This window comes from Dromiciops gliroides, chromosome 1 (assembly GCF_019393635.1).
Source record: "Dromiciops gliroides isolate mDroGli1 chromosome 1, mDroGli1.pri, whole genome shotgun sequence".
In the NCBI taxonomy this organism is placed as follows: domain Eukaryota; kingdom Metazoa; phylum Chordata; class Mammalia; order Microbiotheria; family Microbiotheriidae; genus Dromiciops; species Dromiciops gliroides.
This window is the reverse complement of record NC_057861.1, coordinates 529,950,277-529,972,698: the sequence shown is the minus strand read 5'-3', so window position 1 is coordinate 529,972,698 and position 22,422 is coordinate 529,950,277. Positions and strand designations below refer to the sequence as shown.

Below are 22,422 nucleotides of genomic sequence, written 5' to 3'. Positions count from 1 at the left end.
CCCCAATTGAGAAATGGTCAAATGATATGAACAAGTACTTTTCAGATAAAATCATTAAATCTATCTATAGTCATATAAAAATACTCTAAATCACTATTGATTAGAGAAATGCAAATTAAATCAACTCTGAGTTATTATCTCACACCTATCAAATTGGTTAATATGACAAATGTTGGAGATGTGAGAAGATTGGAACACTAATGCACTGTTGGTGGAGTTGTGAATTAATCCAGCCTGTAGATCAATTTGGAACCATGCCCAAAAGGCTAGAAAACTGTTTATGCCCTTTCACCCAGCAATACCACTACTATGTCTGTATAAAAACAAATCATAAAAAAGGAAAAATGGAGCCACATGTGCAAAAATATTTATAGTAGTTCTCTTTGTGGTGGCAAAAAATTGGATATTGAGGGAATTCCCATCAATTGGGGGATGGCTAGACAAGTTGTGGTATATGAATATAATGAAATTCTATTGTTCTATAAGAAATGATGAGCAGATTTCAGAAAAAAACCTTGAAAGACTTAAGTGGACTGATGTTGAGTGAAGTGAGCAGAACCAGGAGAACATTGTACATAGTAACGACAGCACTGTGTAATGATCAATTATGATAGACTTAGCTCTTCTCAGCAATTCCAAGACAATTCCAAAAGACTCATGATGGAAAATGTTTTCCACATCCAGAAAAAGAACTATGGAGTCTGAAAGCAGAGTGAAACCTACCATTTTCTCTTTATTTGTTCTTTGGTTTTTTTTATTCTTTCTTGTGCTTTTCTCCTTTTTTTCTGATTTTTCTTTCACAATATGACTAATGTAGAAATATGTTTAACATGAATGTACATATATAGCCTATATCACATTCTTTCTGTCTTGGTAATGCAGGAAGAAATAGGAGGGAAAAATTTGGAATTCAAAATCTTACAAACATAAATGGTGAAAACTTAAAAAAACATAAAAACAAAAAACCAAAACCCTATTGCTTAAAAAAAAATCAGAACTTTGTCAGAGAAACTTGCTGTGAACATGTTTTCCCAGTTTCTTTCTTCAAAATTTAGCTTCAGTGTTTTATTAATTAATAAGACTTTTTAAGTTTATATAACAAAAAATATTCATTTTAACTTCTCTGAACCTTTCTATCTCTTGGACTCTTCCAGTATCCATAGATCTGACAAGTAATTTGTCCATATTCCTCTAATTTGGTTATGATATCACTCCTTGTGTCTTAATCATGTCTTTATTTTGAGCTTACCCTGCTATATAGTATATGAGATATTATCATATAAATGGTTTTACCAGACTATTTTCCCAATAGTTTTTGTTGAATACTGAGTTCTTGCCCCCAAACCTGGGATCTTCACTGTGATCAAAAATTGATTACTATGCTCATTTGTTTCTTTTTGTTTCTTTTTTTTTTTTTTTTAGTGAGGCAATTGGGCTTAAGTGACTTGCCCAGGGTCACACAGCTACTAAGTGTTAAGTGTCTGAGGCCAGATTTGAACTCAGGTACTCCTGACTCCAGGGCCGGTGCTTTATCCACTGCGCCACCTAGCTGCCCCCTCATTTGTTTCTGTATATTGTGTTCCTAATTTATTCCAGTAATCAACCTCTCTGTTTTGTTTTTACCAAAGATCATCTCTTCTTTTACAAATATGGTTTTGTAGCACTATAGTTTGAAATTAGGCACTGCTAAGCTCCCTTCCTTTCCACTTTTTCACTGACCTTCTGGATGTTCTTGGCCTTTTGTCCCTTATCCCACCATTTATGTTCCCTCTATTTTGTTCCACTATTTTCATTTTACTATTCTAGATACCTGCTCTCCCACTCCAACCACCCTAGTTTTCACATTCTTTCTATGTATTGTTTTCTCCAATTATATTGTAAGTTCTTTGAAGTAAGAGACCTTTTTATTTTATTAATAGCATTTAGCTTACTTCTTGACACATAGTAGGAATGTTTATTGAATCTAATTGAATTTCAAATGAATCTTATTTTTATTGTTCTAAATCCATAAAATAAACCTTTGGAAGTTTGATTGGGGTGGCACTGAATAAGTAAAACAATTTATGTAATTTTGTCATTTTTGGTATATTGGCTTGGCCTACCCATGAATAATTCACTTTTTCCCAGTTATTTAGATCGTTTTTTTAATTTGTAGAAAGAGTATTTTGTAATTATGTGCAATATAGCTCCTCTTTGTATTGACAGGTAGATTACCAAGTATTTTGTCTTATCTATAGTTATTTTATTTTTTTGAGTAATTTATTATATTTTTCTGTTTTTGTTCAACTTCATTTTATTTTTAGTTCCAGATTGTCTTCCTACCAACAATTCTCTCATCCATTCAGAAAGAAGAATTACAAAATTTATCACAAAAGTTAAGTCTTGCAAAATAAATTTCTGCATTGGCCATATTCCAAAAAGAAAAGAAAAAATGCTTTAATTTGCACACTGAATACATCACTTCTCTCCCTAGAGATGGATAACATTTTCTGTCAAGAGTCTTTTGTAACTGTGGTGAGTCATTGCCTTGATTCAATTTACCAAGTTTTTTACAGTTGATTATCTTTAATACTCTTACTATGTACATAATTCTCCTGATTCTGTTAACTTTATTTTACATCAGGTCATATAAGCATTCTCAGGTTTTTCTAAAGTTTTTCCTTTTATCATTTCTTACAACACAATAGTATTCCATTGCATTTATATACCATAACTATTTCAGTCATTTCCAAATTGATGGGCACCCTCTGAGTTTTCCAATTTTTGCCACCACACGCAGAAAAAGAGCAGCTACAAATATTTTTGCACACATGACTGATTTTTCTATTTATTATCTCTTTTGATTGCCTTCAATATCTCTTCATTCTCATCTTCTTTGATATTTTTAATTTTGTTACATTTACTTTTGATTTTTTGGTTGTCATTGCTCTTTCCATATATATTGTTGTGATTAGTGTGGATATTATGTTCTCTGCTCTGCTTACTTTGCATCAGTTGATACAAAGTTATAATTATATTTTCAAAAGTCTAAACTATGTCTTGCTATTTAGAATCTAAGAATTTTTTTCTCCATTTTAAAGAAATTTTGAGTGACTTTCCTTTCTCTTTTATCCTCCTTGTTTTTGTAATTGTAGTATAGAAATGACATTGATTTTGTGGATTTATTTTATAAATGATTTACTTAGATGTAGGCAGAATTTTAATTAACTTCCTGGCTGATTCTCTGGGATTGTCTAAGAAAAACATTATGCAATCTGAAAATGGAAATAATTCTTTGTTTTTTTTGCCAATGTTCCACCTTCCGTTTTCTTTACCATTTTTATGTATATTGATAGAATTTTAAAAATTAACTGAGTTAATGATAGGCATGTTTGTTTTAGTCATCTGTTTTTAGTTGCATTTTTATTGCATTCTTGGAAGATGGAGAGGTAGGACAGAAATTTCCAGCAAAAATAAAGGGGTAAAGCAGTTGTCCTGCTAGGACATCTTGAGAGAACTTCAGAGAAGACTCCAGGGCCTGAGGTTTAGTCTGAGAGAAGTATAAATGCCTCTAAACCAACTTCACTGAATCAACAAACAGTAGACCCTGAGGGAAACAGACTAGGCCTAAAGAAATTTTACCTCAACTTTTACATCATTCATAATCTCTAGAAATTTCACCTCAGTAATTTTTACCTCACAACCTCAGGAACTTTCACATCATGAACTTTTACATCACAAACTTTCATCTAAAGAATAGCAGAGGCTGAGTGAGGGAAGACTGAAAGACCTCCTGCTGTTTCTGGAAGTCAGGCCTAGTACTGCTGACCAGGCATGATCCCTGCTTGTGGCTGTGAGGAGTTGAAGAAGGGCAGGAATGAGCACAAACTAGGTGAGTGTGGTATACCCCAGGAAGCAAGAACATTTTCAAATCCCTCAAAAGGGATTTGCTTCTGATGGTCCCCTTCCCTAATCTGCCCTCCCTTCTTTTGCCCCTCCCTCCTTATCCCCTGACCCTCCTATTTTCCTGCAGGGTTAGATAGATTACTCCACCCAATTGGATGTGTATGTTAATCCCTCCTTGAGCCAAATTTGATGAGATTAAGGTTTTTTAGCCTATTCTGATGAGTATAAGGTTCATTTATTGCCTTGTTCCTCCCCCATCTCTTGCCCCACTCCATAAGCCCTTTTCCCTGTTCCTTTCAAGTAGGATTTCACCCCATTTTACTTCTCCCCTTCCTATTCCCCCAGTGCATTCCTCTCACCCCTCAATTTTACCCTAAAGATGTCACCATGGGAAAGCTAGGTGACACAGTGGAAAAAGCAACCACCATGGACCCAGGAGGACCTGAACCCAAATCCAGCCTCAGGCACAAGACACCCACCCACTGCATAACCCCAGGCATGTCACCCAACTCCAACCACTCCACAAAAAAGATAAACAAAAAATAAATACTTTATAGATATAATCCCTTCATTATCAATTCCCACCTCTGCCCTTGGTCTAAATTTATTTCTATCATCTGCCATGACACTGAGAAAATTTTTATGAGTTAGATGTATCATCTTTCCATGTAGGAATGTAAACAGTTAACCTTTTAAGATCCCTCTTAATTTCTTTTTCCTGTTTACCTATTTATGGTTCTCTAGGGTCTTGTATTTGAAAGTCAAATTTTCCATTCAGTTCAGGTCTTTTCATCACAAATAACTGAAAGTCCTCTTTTTCATTGAAGTCCCATTTTTCCTCTAAAAGATTATATTCAGTTTTGCTGGATATGTGATTCTTGGTTGTAATCCCAATTCCTTTGCCCTCTGGAATATCATTTCCATGCCCTCTGATCCTTTAATGTAGAAGCTGCTAGATCTTGTGCTATCCTGACTGTGGCTTCACAGTACTTGAATTCTTTCTTTTTGGAAGCTTGCAATATTTTACCTTGACTTGGGAGCTCTGGAATTTGGATATAATATTCCTGAGAGTTTTCCTTTTGGGATCTCTTTCAGGAAGTGGTCAGTGGATTCTTTCCATTTCTATTTTACCTTCTGCTTCTAGAATATCAGGGTAATTATCCCTGACAATCTCTTGGAAGATGATGTCTAAGAGCTTTCCTTGATCATGGTTTTCAGGTATTTCAATAATTTTCAAATTGTCTCTGCTGGATCTATTTTCTTCATCTACTGTTTTTACAACAGATATTTCACATTGCCCTCTATTTCTTTATTCATTTGGATTTGTTTTATTGTGTCTTGATTTCTCATAAAGTCATTAGCTTCTATTTTCTCAATCCTAATTTTTAAGCAATGATTTTCTTCAAAGAGCTTTTGTACCTCCTTTTCCATTTGGCCAATTTGGCTTTTTAAGCTATTGACTTTTTTTTATGACTGTCCTGCATCATTCTCATTTCTCTTTTCATTTTTTCCTCTACATCTCTTACTTTATTTTCAAAGTCCTTTTTGAGCACCTCTATGGCCTGAGACCAATTCGTATTTTCCTTGGAAGCTTTGGATGTAGGAGCCCTGATGTTGTTATCCTCTTTTGAGGGTGTACCTTGATCTTCCTTGTCACTAAAGAAACTATGGTCCTCTGTCTACTCATCTTACCTGTCTTTTAACTGACTTTTAACTCCTTAACATGGGGCACTGTTTCCAGGCTGCACTGTCTCAAGCTTCAGGGTTTACAGGTGGTATGATTTAAGGAGGGGCAGGTTCTTCCTTCACCTGGCCTGTTCCCTGGTCCATCGATAACCCCAAGCCTACTTCATAATTAACCAGGCAGCAAAACTTTGTGTACTGTGGTTGTTAGCTCTGACAAGCCTGCTTCCCTCCCCCACTTGGGTCACTGCTATTCAAACCTACTTCCTGGTTCCCAGCAGGATTGAAAAATCCAAGTTCAGCCTCAGCACCAGCAGAGACCCCTGTAATCTCCCCCCTGCCAACTGTTTAGCCCTCTCACCAGACCATGAGCTTAGTTCCAGATGACACTGGTGCTACTGCTGATTCAGAGGCTCTGGGGGTCTCTTTCTCTGGCGTGGCCTGACTGGGACTGGATCTGTATCAGTGAGACTGTGGGGTTGGGCTCCACTTCTACCCTGGTACAGCAGCCCCCTCCTGCCAGCCTTCTAAGCCATCTTTGCCTAGAAAATTATCTCAGCACATTCTTTCGTGGGTTTTGCTGCTCCAGGAATTGTCCTATGGCATTATTTGGATGTTTTTTGGAGTGATCGTGTCATGAGTTCTGAGAGCTTACTGCCTTTCCTCTGCCATCTTGGCTCTGCCACAGAAATTGGTCTTTCTTTTTGAGGAGCTTACAGTCTTCTTATGGAAATAAGACATTTATAAATCAAAAAAAAATTAGCTAAAAGAAAAGGACACACAGGTCAAAAGAATGGAAGATCACGAGTGCTATATAAGCCCAAGACTACTGAGACTTCAATGAACAAGGAAGGACTTAAGATTAACCTAGAAGAATGTCATCATTTTGATAGGTAGGATGATCATTGCTAAATAGGAGAAGTGTGTATGTGGGTCCAAGTAGAAATAAGCAAGGAGATCTTAAGGCATTGTATATATAGCAGTTTTGGTTTTTTATTCAGTTCTTCCTGGACATAAACAATATTTTATTTTGATAATCATTATAACTCATGTTTATTTAGTTCTTTAAAGAGGTGCTTTCCCCATAATAACCTTAAGAGTTAGGATAAAGCAAGTATTATCTAAATGTAATAGAATATGAAAGTGAGGCAAGAGTGGTTAAATTACTTGTGAATGGCCACAAAGCATATGGGTCCATATATTGACAACAGTTTTAATTTCATCTTTTGTTGTTCAAGTTGTTACAATTGTGTGCACAGCAGCTAGGTGTCCCTGAAGTTGGTAGGACGTGAGTTCAAATCTTCCCTTGGACGTAATAACTATGTGACTCTGGGCAAGTCAATTAATCTCAATTGCCTGATGTCAGATTTGAACTCATAAAATTGATTTCACCTTTACACTACATTAAAATTTACTTTGTAAAAAGTATATTTAAAATTATTTTTAGTGACAGATATTTACTTGAAATACCAGGGGTTTGTATTTAACCCTTTGGACAATGAAAAAAATGGAAAATTTCACTTGGAGAATGATATTTTTAAAGTAATATTTTAGGAAGAATAAGCTCTTTTGTATACAGAAGATGGATTCATATAGAGAGAGATTCAAGGGAGGGACAATAGTTACAAATCTTCTCCAGCAATATAGCAAAACAGGGATGAAATAATGTAGGTTTTCAATACAGTGGTTAAATATAATGGCAATGACTAAACAAATACAAGAAATAATACAAAAGAAAAATTAATTACTGATTTGAGATGGTGAAAACAGATTCAAACATCTTAGAATGTTCCAGCTGGAAGAATATCTAGTTTTTCCACCATCACCATTTTATAGTCCATCAATGACTTTTCTTTCAAATGTTCAAGAGCCCATATTAAGTAAGCAAATGACATAATACTTATTGGGAGGGGATTTAAAATAACAGAAATCCATTGAACTTGCCTTGGACAGAAAGACTGTGTCAAGAGTAATAAATTTTGATAGGGCTTTGCTTTCTAGTGGCCCCAAATGTTTTATTGTTTTGGTTGTACCTCAATCACAACATATTCTTCAGTGAAATGGGGGCCAACCACTTATTTAAGGAGAGCTGTTTTGACTATTTACAAGCTTGGGTACAAATGCTTTTCTTTTAGAGTTTTTATCACCTGAAAAAGAGCCTATTCTGTATTTTATAAATTGTTAGCAAAAATATTGGGTGGAAACTGAAGATCCTTTTGACATTTCCATAAAGAATGAGAAAAGAGACAAGTGTGACTTGTGAGGAAACCCCAATAATGAACTTGATCCATGTAAACTTAAATCTTTTGTCAAGGTTTACATTAAAATGTGGATGGAATGGAAAAGGAAAAAAGAGTCAACTGAACTATTGGTCTCCTTACCAGAGCTGTCAATGTTTAAACTAAACTTCTATAGGGACACTCTGATCAGTTAGTTGACAAAAAAAATAGGATAATCAAAACTAACACATTACCCATCAAACTAAATTATATTGATACAACTTTAAGGAACACTACAATCAAATAAGAGGTTTCCAGAAATATCTTTATTGGTTTGTAGCAGCAGACTATAAAATATAGCATATTAAATGAATATTTTATTTTTCTCCAGTTACATGTAAAGACAATTTTTAATATTCATTTAACCATTTTGAGTTCCAATTTTTTTCTCTTTCTCTCTCCTTCACCTCCTTCCTCCAAAAGGAAGGAAACAATTTGATATAGGTTATACATGTTCAAGCATGCAAAATACATTACCATGTTAATCATGCTATAGAAGAAAACACAGATGCAAAGGAATAAAAAAAGAAAAATAATAAGAAAGTGAAAAAAGTATGCTTCAATCAAATGCAGAATATTAAAAATAAGAAATATGCCCCCACAACATTATTACATTCACTTTAATTGCTATTGTCAAGGAATATTGTTGATAAAAATAATGAACAAATAATCAATTCGTAGTTTTCTCTAGGTTCATCCATTGAATCGCTAATCTGTTGGGGATCATTTCTTTTCAAATATGTTAAGTTGGAGCAGTGTATGGGACATATCACCAGGGAACATGAAACCATATCTGCAGATGTGGAGATCTCCAAAAGACCATCTGTAATATCTAAGTACTCATCCTCTGTTGTTGTTTTTTTAAAGAAAAAAATCATTTATTTTTCTCTGTGTGCCTCATAAGGTAAATAAAGTTACTTTTGAAATCCTGGGATTCATTTTCTTTGGCATATAAAAGAGAAATCTTGGGCATGATTGTAGATGGGGGTAAGTAAAAAGAGAAAGAATTTCTAGAGTTGGTTTGCCTTCTTGGTCCTTGGTACAGCCTGAAGGATAATGGGTACAGTAGGTGTAAGGAGTGGCTGATTACTCAGCTCCAGAGGAACCTACAATAATTAAGAAAAAATTAGAGTTCAATAAATAACCAGTATCAAACAATGGAGAGAAAGAGCAGGTGGTATGAGTTTATGATATCTTATGGAAAAGAAGATTATACAACTGAAGATGAACTAGGAAAAATATCATGCAAAGGAGTGTTAATTTGATATGATTGTAATAGATAGCCAATGCAGATTTAACCTCAGAGACTGTTACAAAATAGACAATCAACCAATAAATAGGTATTAACTATTTGATCAGATTTTATTAATACCAGTCTGTTGTAAGATAGAATCAAGAATCTTGCTGAAATGAAGAGATTTTTATTTACTTTCAGAACCTTAACACTGCATTTTTTCCCCTCATAAAATAAAGGAAATAAAAGGGTCTGCTATACTTTGGTCTTCAAAAACTATATTGTTTAGAACCAAGATTTTTGTATTGTTGTTCTTGTATCATACTTAAATGTAATTAATTATGTAGACAACAAAACTTTAATTATTTATCTCTTGGCCTTCTGTATATTTCTATATTAATAATGGCAAATTAACTTTTACTAGCCTGCTCACTATAAATAGGCAAATTTTGTTGAATTAAGTTGTTCCTGTGACCTAGGGCATTTCTCTACTTCGAAAATAAATCATCTTGATAAAAACCATTCTAAGAATTGAAATGTAAGATGTGACTCCTCACCTGTGTCTCTTTACAAGTTCTGAAGGAAAAGTTCTGCAGGAGTCGACTAGTAGCAACTTTCATACTCATAAGTGCAAATCTCATCCCAATGCAGTTTCGGGGGCCAGCACCAAAGGGCAGGTACAAATAGGGGTTGATGCTCTCCTTGTTTTCCTTACTGAATCTGGTTTTCCAAAATGGCAGAAGAAAAGAGGTGAGTGAAAAAAGAAGATCCAAGATTGTCAGAAGAATGATAAATCTGATTAGAAGAGATGCATCTATAAATCAATAAACATTTATCTAGTGCCTACTATGTGCCAAGCACTGTACTAGGTGCCAGGGATACATAAAGAGGAAAAAGAAATTCCTTAACCTCAAGGAGTTTACAATCTACTGGAAAAGTCAATGGGCATAGAAATATATACAATACAAGGTATATACAGGATAAATAGTAAATAATTTACAGAGGAAAGTCACTGGGATTAAGAGGGGTTGAGGAAATCTCCTTATAAAGGAATGTAAAGGAAGTTGGTGGGGAGGGGCCATCTAGGTGGTACAGTGGATAAATCACTGGCACTGCATTCAGGAGGACCTGAGTTCAAACCTACCCTCAGACTCTTGACACCTACTAGTTGTGTGACCCTGGGCAAGTCATTTAACCCTCATTGCCCCGGAAAAAAAAAGGAGCCAGGGAGGTCAATAGTCATAGCAGAGGAGGGTGAACATTCTAGGTTTGGGGAACAGCTAGAGAAGATGCTTGGAGATGAGATGGGATGTCTTGTTTGCAGATCATTCAGGAGGCCAATGAAACTGGATCAAAGCACAGGTGAGAGGGAGTAAGATGAAAAAAGATTGGAAAGGTATGAAGGGCTTTGAATGCTGAAGAGAGCATTTGAATCTGCTCCTGGAAGCACTAGGGAGTCACCAGAGTTTATTGAGTTCAGGGATTTATATGATCATACCTGCACTTTAGGAACCTCACTTTTATGGCTGAATGGAGAATGGATTAGTGTGGGGAGGACTTGCAACAGATAGACCCCCCCCCTCCCCAGCAGGCTATTATTATAGTCTGGCTATGAGATGATAAGGCTCTTCACTAGAATTGAAGAAACATCAGAGGAGAGAAGAGAACATTTTTTTAAAATAAGTGAAATTGAGAAGCCTTAGCAATGGATTGGATACGGGGTGTGAGAGATAGGGAGTAGTCAAGTCAAACTGGGAGGCTGTGAATTTGAGAGGCTAGGATTATGATGTTGGCAGAAATAGGGAAGTTGGGGATGGGTTTAAGGGGAATGATAATGAATTCTGTCTTGATCACATTAAAGTTAAGATGTCTGCAGGACATCTAGTTCCAGATGTAAGAAAGGCATTGGGAGATCTGGGAGAGATTGGAGCAGGCTTAGTAGATCTCAAAATGCTTGGCATAAAGATGGTAATTAAATCCATGAGAATTGATTAACTCACTGAGTGAAGTAGCACACTAGGCAAATACAAGATAGTCCAGGTCAGAACCCTGAGGGACACCTAGGAATTAGAGGGTATAATCTGGAAGAAGATCCAGGAAAAGAGGCAGAGGAGTGGTCAGAATGGTAGGAAGAGAATCAGAAGAGAGTGGAATGCCAATAACCTAGAGAGAAGAGGAGAGAAGTCAACTATGTCAAAGGCTACAAAGAAAGTGAGGACTGAGAAAAGGTCATTGCATTTGGAAATTAAAATATCATTAGTAACTATGGAGAGAATAATTTCAGTAGAATGATAAAGTCAGAAGCAGAATTGTATGAAGTTAAGAAGAGAGGGAAAATAAAGGCAGTTCCAGGATAGCAGAGCAAACAGAGCATTCCAGCTGAACTCTCCCCACATTTTCCTCTAAACAACGCTAAAATAACATGTCAAATCAAATTCTAAAATGATATATCCAATAAAAGGATGGCATGGGAAAGTTTTCAAGCTCAGAACAATTTAGGAGGTTAGGAGAGGTCTGTGTCATGGTGGGGTGAGGGGCGGGGTGGATGAAAGCAGAGCATGACAGTGACACCAGTGATGGGCCTTAGAGGTGGCCATGGCAACAGGAATACCAGGAGAACTCACTGCCCATAAATAATAAGAGTATTGAACAGATGGTGAGAAAGAGATTCAATGGGAGTCCCGTTCTAGTACTAGGCACAGGATCAGGCACCACTTAATAACTCTATTGTCCATTATGCAGTTCTAAGTCTAAGTTCCAAAGAGGAGAGGAGTTTTAGTTTTTACAGACCAAGGGCCCTACCAGAGTAAATACCAGAGTGCCAACCAGGAAATCAGGGACCACACACCTTCCAGAATTAAAACAACTTGGAGGGTGCAGATTTGAACTCAGGTACTCCTGAATCCAGGGCCAGTGCTCTATCCACTGCACCACCTAGGTGCAAACAAAACAAACAAAAAACTTGGAAGCACTAAAAACTTACAGGTCCCTAAAACTAACCATTAATACAGCAGGGCAAAAAGGCCTGAAGCTTGGAACAGTGACTCCTGACCCTTGAAGTGAGCACAATTCATCTTTAACATAAAGTTTGAAGTCCTATAGAATAGGTAAATAAAAAAAGAGACAAAGGTCATAGAATTTAAAGCTGGAAGGGATTTCAGATGGTATATGGTTTAAACCCTCCTTTTTCATTTTTGTTCTGTTTTGTTTTGGTTTTTTTGTTTGTTTGTTTTGTTTTTTTGGTGGGACAATGAGGGTTAAGTGACTTGCCCAGGGTCACAGAGCAAGTGTCAAGTATCTGAGGCTGGATTTGAACTCAGGTCCTCCCGAATCCAGGTCTGGTGCTTTAGCCAGTCTGCCACCTAGCTGCCCCCTTAAACCCTCATTTTTCGACTTGGAAACTCTTAACAATGACCAATATTCAAAGCTCACTTTGGACACTTCTTAGTTGTAAGACTAATGCCAAGTCACTTAAAGTATATAAACTTCAGTTCCTTCATTCATAAAATAGGGACAATAATGCCTAAAGTAGATATCTCAAAGCTATGGAAATACTTATAGTAGGCATTTTGCAGGGTTGTTGTGAGTGTTTAAGTTACAGGCCCAGAGTCATCAAGCTAAGCAAGATACAAAGCCAGTATGTAAAGCTTGATTCTGTTTCCCAATTCCATCAATGTTCTCTCCAAACTGTCGACTGACCACACTGAGCAACCTTTTCCCTGATTTAAAAAAAAAAAATGTGTGTACCTTTCAGGGCGGAACTCTTCTGGTTCTGGCCAGTATTCTGGGTCACGGTGAAGGACAAAGGGTGGGGTCATCACCACTGTCCCTTTAGGAATCATCAATCCATTGATCTCAACTGTTTTCTTAGCAACCCTTTCAATCCTGCCAGCTATGGGGTAAAGCCTGAGATTTTCATTTATTACCATGTCTAGGTACTCCATCTTTACTATGGCATCATACGTGACTGCTTCCTAGGAAGAGAACAAACAGTTCTAAGTTCTAAATGTTAAGGTGACATACCACATCTGCCTTCACTAACCCAGTCTTAGCATAAGTCTATAGCAACTCCATTATATATATACATACACACACACACACACACACACATATATATATATATATGTGTGTGTGTGTGTGTGTATGTATATATATATATGTATATATATACATATATATACACACACACACACACACACACATATATATATATATATATATATATATATATATATATATATATATATATATATATAGTCACCAGATGTTACAGTAATACTTTCTGGAGAAAAGCTATAAACATATTTTTATATTTGAACCTATGGAATGTTGGGACTCACTCTAGTTGGCAATGTGTTAATGAAGTGACTCAAAAATTCTGAGCTTTGTCAAAGCGAAGTTTGTGTCTATATAAATATTTCATAAAAAGAGTCCTTTTGACAGGGGCAGCTAGGAAGCACAGTGGATAAAGTACCAGTCCTGGATTCAGGAGGACCCGAGTTCAAATTTGGCCTCAGACACTTGACACTTATTAGCTGCATGACCCTGGGCAAGTCACTTAACTCTCATTACCCTGGGGAAAAAAAGAGTCCTTTTGAGCCTGTGACAAAAGTCTTGAAACTCAGTAAAAGGAAATTTTGCTAAGATGAATATTTTTTTCTGTTCTTTTGGATTCTCTTGTCTATGAAATCAAAGGTGGGATGGTAGACAAAATTTACCTCAATTAAGTTTACTTTAGATACACTTAAAACCTGAGAAGATACATTTGAAACTTCTGTCTTCATTGCTACCCAGCTTTCACTCGTTATCTCTACTTATCCTTCCAAAATTGATTAACTTCTAAAAGATACTTACGGTGGGGGACAGAAACACTTTCCTCACAACAGATAACATATACAATTACGTTTTTTTTTTTTTTTGGCTGGGCAATAAGTGTTAAGTGACTTGCCCAAGGTCACACAGCTAGTAAGTGTCAAGTGTCTGAGACCAGATTTGAACTCAGGTCCGCCTGAATCCAGGGCCAGTGCTTTATCAACTGAGTCACCTAGGGGCCCTTATTTCATTCTTTTCAAGAAAAGCTTTGTATAAACTTATGGTGTCTGAACATACCTTTGTCTTTTCAACTGCTGGTCATGCTCCAATGATGAGCAAAAAGTCAGCAAGGTGATTTTGACAAAGCTTCTACTAAGAGATGAGGCAAGTGGTGAATAGGAAGTTAATTGGGAGGGGTGTGTGAATAGCACTGTTCCTCTCATCCTCTCACCTTGTTGGGTAAAACTGCATCTACCTCCTTCTGAAGTTTCTCCTGGATCTCAGGGTGGGTGGCCAGGTGGTAAAAAAGAAAGGAGAGGACTGAGCTGGTGGTTTCATAGCCAGCAAAAATAAAGATAATGGATTGGGCAAGGACTTCTTCATCACTCAGATCTGAAAAAGAGACAAGGGAGATATTCAGACAAAGTGGTCATACCTTTGTTATATCATTCAGACACATCACACGAATTTAGGAAAGGCATCTACCTGATTCTCTGGAATACCTAAAAAAGATGTGAAATAGATTCATTGATGTGATATGAATTTTCACCACAATCTATCTTCACAAGGCAGAAAAGAAGTTAATTCTAATGGGGGTTGTTAAACTTCATTTTTCCTGTATGTGTTCTGTTCTCTCCACACATCTGCCTTATCCTCAGTTGTTATTTCTAAATATAATAAAAGTAACATTTCACTTCAGGGAGCCCTTTTTTTTTCTAACATCCTGTGTCATAGGACAGACAGTCTCTCTGGCGGTTGACTGAGGTCGTGGTGGCGCATGAGCAACTTAGACTGGCAGGTTGGTGAGTTACCTACTGAAAACCCTAAATTCCTTTGAACCAGCTTAGGCTAAGGTTAGAGTTAAGAGCATCTATCTGCATTTCTATTTTCCCATTTCCTTATCTTTGTTTTTTTTAGTTTTACCTTTGTTATTTAATCAATTCCCAGGTAATAAAATCTGGTCCTTTTGTGAACTAAAGCTTAGAGCCTCCTTTCTTATTGGCCTGGGAGAAATATCTAAAAAGAATAATTCAGAAGGGAGATTAAACCTAAAAAGGTCCCTCATATTTCCGGGACCCCAATATTAAGGCGAGTCACCCAAATAGCTCTCAGTATATCTAATTTTGTCTCTCACACTATGAGATTGCTAGTGAAAGAGTGCTTCTCTCCATTCTTCAGATAAGGCAATTGAGGTTCAGAGCAGTAAGATGACTGTTCTAAAGTGACTGAGCTGGGGCAGCTAGGTGGCACAGTGGATAAAACACTGGCCCTGGATTCAGGAGTACCTGAGTTCAAATCTGGCCTCAGACACTTTGATACTTACTAGCTGTGTGACCCTGGGCAAGTCACTTAACCCCCATTGCCCCACAAAAACAAACAAAACAAACAAACAAACAAAGAATAAAGTGACTGAGATAGTAAATTGCTGAGGCTGAAATTATAATCTGGCCTTCTGAATCCCAACTCCAGTGTCCCCTTCCATTAAAGTATGCTGCCTCCTTCTTGCTGAGTTCTTGTAAGAATTCTTAGGATAGGAGAAGATATATCCTACCAATGGATAAATAAGAATAATGATAATTAAAACACAGTTTGAGGGGGCAGCTAGGTGGCACAGTGGATAAAGCACTGGCCTTGGATTCAGGAGCACCTGAGTTCAAATCTGGCCTCAGACACTTGACACTTACTAGCTGTGTGACCCTGGGCAAGTCACTTAACCCTCATTGTCCTGCAAAAATAAAAAAATAAAAATAAAACACAGTTTGAGAAGTTTGGCAACAAGTTTTATATTGCAAGAAAAACTTTTGATCAGTCCCTTTTTTCTTTCCTGTGTTGCTGCTGTTCAGTTTTTTCAGTTGTGTCTGACTTTTTGTGACCCCAGTTAGGGTGTTCTTTGCAAAGATACTAGAGTGCTTTACCATTTCCTTCATCGGTTCATTTTATAGACGAGGAAACTGAGGCAAACAGGGTTAAGTGACCTGCTCAGAGTCACACAGATAGTGTCTGAGTCCAGATTTGAACTCAGGAAGATAAGCCTTCCTGACGCCAGGCCTGGCACTCTATCTTATGTTCCACCTCACTGCCCAGGTAGCTGGGCATAAACGAACATGGTCTAGGCCAGAGAATAGAGTAAAATTATAGGATTTAGAACAAGAAGAGTATTGAGTGATCATCTGGGCCAATACCCTGTTTGTACCTATGACAAGAAAACCCAGATAAGTGAAGTGATGTACCCAATGTCACACAAATACTTAGTAGCAGTTAAAATAAGAGTACAGTTTTTTTCTCTTGAAAAAAAAAGTGTCTTTCTTACCTCACTATGCCTCCTTGTTGTCCTAGGTAAAAGATATAAAATTGGCTCTTGTGTCACCATCCAGGTTTCAGACTAACTCGATCATCACAAATTCAAATATAATTTTGAAAATTGTCTCCATTTAGCTACAAATGTCAAGTACCTTTCTAAGATGGCTAGTTGATGCCATCGAATGGTGAACTTAGAGATGTCAGATCTAAGTTTAAATCCTACCTCAAAGTTTTATTAGATGTGCTCCTATGGAAGTTGCTTAAAACCTCTCAACCTTAGATTGCTCATCTCTAAAATAGAAGTAAGAATGACACCAAGTACTTGGAATTGTTATGAAGACCAATTAAAGTAATATATGTAAAGTGCTCTGCAAATCTTAAAACTGTGAGATCATTATCATCATTATTGCCCTTTGGTATATCATCAAAGCAAATTGGAATTTTTTTGGGGGGGTGGGGCAATGTGGGTTAAGTGACTTGCCCAGGGTAACACAGCTAGTAAGTGTCAAGTCTGAGGCCAGATTTGAACTCACGTCCTCCTGAATCCAGAGCTGGGGCTTTATCCACTGCACCACCTAGCTGCCCCCAAATTGGAACTTTTTTCTTACTTCCACAGATAACATCTTCAAGATTGCAATTTGTGACTACCCTCATTCCCAAGTTACCTTTGTAAGAGTGAGTCTCTGAATTTTTAGAAGTCTGAGAATCCATCAAAAGCTGAAGGAAATCTACCCGTTGCTGGAAAAATAATGGAAAACACCAATACTGAAAAAAAACACTTGAGAACACAGAAATTAGATATGAACGCAGAAAATTAATATCCCTACTATATGATAAACAAATGAAGATCTGAATGATTAGAGACATGGTGACTTCAAATCAGGGGTAGCGTCAGAATTCTACCCAAGGCACTTCCATGACCCTGGAAGGCCAAAGAGCCTGAGCCTCAAGTGAATAAAATAAGAGCTTAAAACAAGATTCCTAAACCTTAAAAGATTATGTCCCAATCACAAGGCCAGGCTTATGAAAGGGAAACAGACCCTGAACAATATGTTTGAAAATTATTAAGTATTTCAGGAAATGAATTCTCTTAAGTGTGACAGGTATTTCTTCAAAGGTTTATAACATCATTGATATAGACGCTTTTGATCACAATTTTACAATAACTTCATGGCTGGTTTTCTAGGATCACTATAGGCAAAGAAATTGATCTTACTGTGTTCAACCAATGGACATAGCTCTTCAAACTCAGCTAGACTGGTCTTAGGTCACAAATATAGAATGAATCAATATGGTCAACCTTGAAGACTGTAGCTTGCAAGGGTCAACAATAGCTTGTACTTTTCTGGCCTGACTTTCAAGTATTAAAGGTCATAATTGCTCCAGAAAAAGGCCTCAGGAGGAGCTTTGTGGGAATGTTCCAAATTTGGGTAAAGAGCCCATACAGGCCAGATTTACTGGCACAATTATTATTTTTGTGACCATTCTTATATAGCCTTTGGTATTGTTACCAAGGCCTGTTTTTAGAGTATATAAAGGAGAAAGGTATTTTCACTCTCCTGAGGGGCTTGCTACACATCATATACTAATTTGGAGTATAATAGTGGGTATGTGTCTTATTCCGCCCATGAATTTGTAAATTAATTGAGAGCTGGGACAGTCTTCTCTCTGTACTCCCAGAAACACAGATCACTAGGTCTTACAAATATTAAATAATTTTCAAGCATAGCATTAGAGCTTGAAGTGAGCTTAGAGGTTACCAAGTAACACTTCTTAAGGTTACAGAAAGTCCTCAAAAATATCTGACAATAAAAAACAAATAAAAATTATAGTGAGCAAGAATGAACATTAAAAAATGGGACACAAGTTCTGTTTATTCAGGTGATAAAGAATACAACTATTTATAATGTGCACATATTCTTATTCTAAACATTGGAGAGACCTACTTACCTTCTGTGAATTTTTCTTTCGCTCTTCCTTTATTTTTTCAATTGCTTTTGCTAAGAAGTTAGTTGCTTCTTTTGGAAATATAGTTACATCCACTTTTTTAAGCAGAGGAATAAGAAATGGAAAGAGTGCTGAGGAAAAAAAAAATATCCCTATGAAAATGTAGAATTTTTTGAGAGATCCTATCACTTTTATTCAGTGTAGATGATGAGATGGTACCCGAGGTACAAATTGTAAAGATTTACTCATTTCCTTTTTGAGACTGCCAATTGTCTGTGAATTGGTGGGGATCAATGAAAAACCCAAAAGAGGCAGGGAATCTCTCTCCAAAATCAGGTGTCCTGTGGCCAAGTCTGGTCTTCTAGGTTAATTGCTAAGCTACCCCTGAATGACCCAATTAGAAAAATATTCTCTTGAGGATTTAGGTCAGTTGCCCTCTGAAAGTATTCCTTCTCTAACAGATATAAATTAAGAACTGAATCCCCAGAATGCCTGAGATTGTGTTGTAATCTGTCTATGCATCAGTTTCCTCTTCTGTTAAACCCTTTTGGGTTAGACTTTATGGCTTCTAAGTTTCCTTCCATTTCTAAATCTATGATCCAACTTATTGAATTATATAGAGGAATGTCAGGATCACTGAATCTTTAATTGTCCATTATTGTTAAGAAGAACAAACTTACTAACTGTAAGTATGAGCGGGTCCAGAAAACTGAATTTAATTAACTTCTTGATTTCTCTGACAAAAGGATCATTCTGGTTATTCAATGAATCCACACTGATTCCAAAGGAAGTGCTGGTAATCACATCCATACTGTAGGCCCCAAAAATTCTGAGAGTAGAAAGCAAAAAAAAAGAAATACTCAGAACAGACACTGTATCTTTCATCTTTAAGCAAAGACAAAAAGTGAGACTCTAAATCAGTAGGGTCAAACTCAATAGAAACAAGTTACTAAACCATTCCAAAAGATGCCTATAGGCCATACATTTAAATTAGAAAAACACATATTAATAATAACTATGTCCTATTATATTTTATATTTTATTATGTAGTTCCCAATTATATTTTAATGCAGGCTGGTCAGGTTTGCCATCTATGTTCAAGCCAGCAGGACATATGAACCAGAGTTGAAAATTGTCAGTAGCGTTTGCCAGGTCAGATGTTTTCAGGAAAGCGATGATTCTCCCTCATCAATTACATAGAAATCCAAAAACTATTTTATAATTGAATGAGTGAATGAAATGAATAATATCATGGACATTCATGGGGCCAAATACATCGACATACTGATTCGTGTTATCACTTCCTTTTCATCAGCTTTTTTTCTTATTCTTTTTTTTTTTGTGGGGCAATGAGGGTTTAGTGACTTGCCCAAGGTCACATAGTTGGTATGTGTCAAGTGTCTGAGGCTGGCTTTGAACTCAGGACCTCCTGAATTCAGGGCTGGTGATTTATCCACTGTGCCACCTAGGTGCCCCCCTTTTCCTAAGCTTTTAGAAAAATGATAGGTTTCTCTCATTTAACCAGAGATATATTTTCCTCCCCACAGTGTGAATACTCTCTACCTTCAATTAATAAACTATCATTAACTAAGTGCTTACTGTGTGTCAGGCACTATTCTAGGCACTGGAGATAAGAGAAAAATGTAAAAAATGTCTCTGGCCTCAAGAAGCTTCTATTCAAATAAGGATGTGTATATATATATATATATATATATATATATATATATATATATATATACATATATATATATATACACACACATACATACATATATATATCATAGCTGCATAGGAGAAGGCACTAACAGCAATACCTTTGAACCCATGTTTTTCTGTCTTCTTCAGATTAGCTCCACTATCATTTCCACTCTTCATTTTTTTTTGTTTTTAAATTTTTTTTGCTTTTGCTTTTAATTTGTGTCCAAAATTCTGGAAATTATATTTGGAAAATGATATCATGGGGCAGCTGGGTGGCACAGTGATAGAGCACCAGCCCTGGAGTCAGGAGTACCTGAGTTCAAATCCAGCCTCAAATAGTTGACACTTACTAGCTGTGTGACCCTGGGCAAGTCACTTAACCCTCATTGCCTGGCCAAAAAAAAAAAATAGGACACTGATAAACTGGAGGTAAATGGTGTAAAATGGTTCATATGGTGAGATGATTTAAAACCAAAGGTCTGCTGAAGGAAATGAGGACACTGATAGTTTAAATAAAAGACAACTTAAGAAAGATGCTAAAAATAATGATTTATAGCATTTTTCATATGACTGCAATTTTTTGGGGTTTCTTAATCAGAAAACTATCTGCTCATATCATTTAACTATTTATTAATTGGGGAATAGCCAAGATTCTGATGGATTTGACAAAGTTCTTTCTATATTTGAGATATGAGACCTATCAGAGAAACTGTCTACAAAGCCATTTTTTCTGAATTTTCTGCTTCCCTTCTGATCTTGGCTATATTTGTTTTATTTGTACAAATTCTTTTAAATTAAATGTAATCAAAATTATTCTTTTTGCACCTAATTCAGCTCTCTGTCTTGTGTGTATCCATGAATTGTTCAACTATTGATGTCTGATAAGTAATATGTTCCAAATTCTTGAAATTTTCTTGTAATCTCTCCTTTTATGTCTAGGTCATGTATCCATTTTGACCTTATCTTGGTAAATGGTGTAAGATATTGGTCTATGCCCAACTTCTGCCATGCTGCTTTCCAGCTTTCTTTCCAATTTTTACGTAATAATGAATTCTTATCCCAAAATCTTGAGTCTTTAGACTTATGAAATACAAGGTTACTATATTTATTTGCTGCTGTAAATTGTGTCTACTCTGTTCCATTGATCTGCCTTTCCATTTCTTAGCCAGTAAGGGCTAGTTTTGATAACTACTACCTTATGATATTTAAGATCAGGTACTGCTAAGCTTCCTTCCTTTACATTTTTCCATTATTTTTATATTCTTGATTTTTTGCCAAATGAATTTTGTTAATTTTTTCTAATTCAGTAAAATATATTTATTAATTTAATTGGAATGGCATTTAATATGTAAATTAATTTGGGTGAAATTGACATTCTTATTATATTGGCCCTCGCTATCCATAAACAATTAATGTTTCCTCAGTTAATTAAATCTGATTTTATTTGGGTAAGAAGGTATGTTTTAAAAATTTTGTTTATATACTTTCTAGATTTTTTTAGCAGGTGTACTCCCAGATAGTTTATACTATCAAGAGATATTTTAAAAGGGGAATCTTTTTCATATTTTTATTAATAAATTAAATAAGTAATAGATGTTCTTGACTGACTAGGCTAAAATTAGTAGATGATCCACGGATGGATATACAGCAAAGGAGTTTGAGGGAAAATCATCAGACAGATAGTAAGACTAAATAGAGCAAAATCAGAAAACAGAAAATAGAGAGCATCCAGAAAGAAAAGGTAGTCAACAGTGTCAAATTGTGTAATGGGGTCAACAAGGATTAAAATCAATAATATGTCATTATTTTGACAGTTATAGAAGTCAATGTAGTTAATATGGCAGAGAAGTAAAATGTGCAGAGAACTCTTTCAACCCCAAACCAGTCTAGAAAATTATTAGGAAATCCAAGAAGCAGAACAAAAAAACAATGTGGCTAGCCCAGGTTTGCATAAGGAAACTTATTTCGATATTGACCTGAAATTAGCACTAGGAAATAAAAGGTTCTAAACAAATACTAGGACAATATGAGCTCATCCAAGGAATGGGAACAGGTGCCAATTGGTAAATTGTTACTTCTTACATTTTTGTGGGTCATGTAGACTATGGAAAAGATCAGAACCTAAATATGAGGATCAGTCACAGGCCCTGTTAAGGGAGGGGGAAATACAACAGTAAGTGACAACCCCATAAATGTGCCTCAGATCCCAGGAAAAGAGTTGGTCCTTAACACTACCTTTTAGACCAATCCAAAGCCTACTGAAAAATAATGAGGAAATGAATCTGAGACTGAAACGAAGCCCACAGTTTGTCACTCTCAACCAGTAGATTTTTCCACCTGGATGATAGTGTCTAAGTTAAGCAG

At 36.2% G+C, this 22,422-nt stretch overlaps 1 protein-coding gene across 1 annotated transcript in view; it reads right to left on the bottom strand.

Moving 5' to 3' along the window:
- Positions 1-8,091: 8,091 nt before the first annotated feature.
- Positions 8,092-22,422, bottom strand: part of LOC122735182 (cytochrome P450 3A9-like) — a 32,692-nt gene continuing 18,361 nt past the window's right edge. Inside the window, exons 7-13 of the mRNA XM_043976538.1 lie at positions 19,041-19,189; positions 18,364-18,491; positions 17,079-17,151; positions 14,345-14,505; positions 12,829-13,055; positions 9,639-9,801; positions 8,092-8,953 (exon numbers count right to left, since the gene is read on the bottom strand). Coding sequence (XP_043832473.1) covers positions 8,858-8,953; positions 9,639-9,801; positions 12,829-13,055; positions 14,345-14,505; positions 17,079-17,151; positions 18,364-18,491; positions 19,041-19,189 — 997 coding nt within the window. The 3' untranslated portion in view covers positions 8,092-8,857. The remainder of the gene's footprint in view (positions 8,954-9,638; positions 9,802-12,828; positions 13,056-14,344; positions 14,506-17,078; positions 17,152-18,363; positions 18,492-19,040; positions 19,190-22,422) is intronic.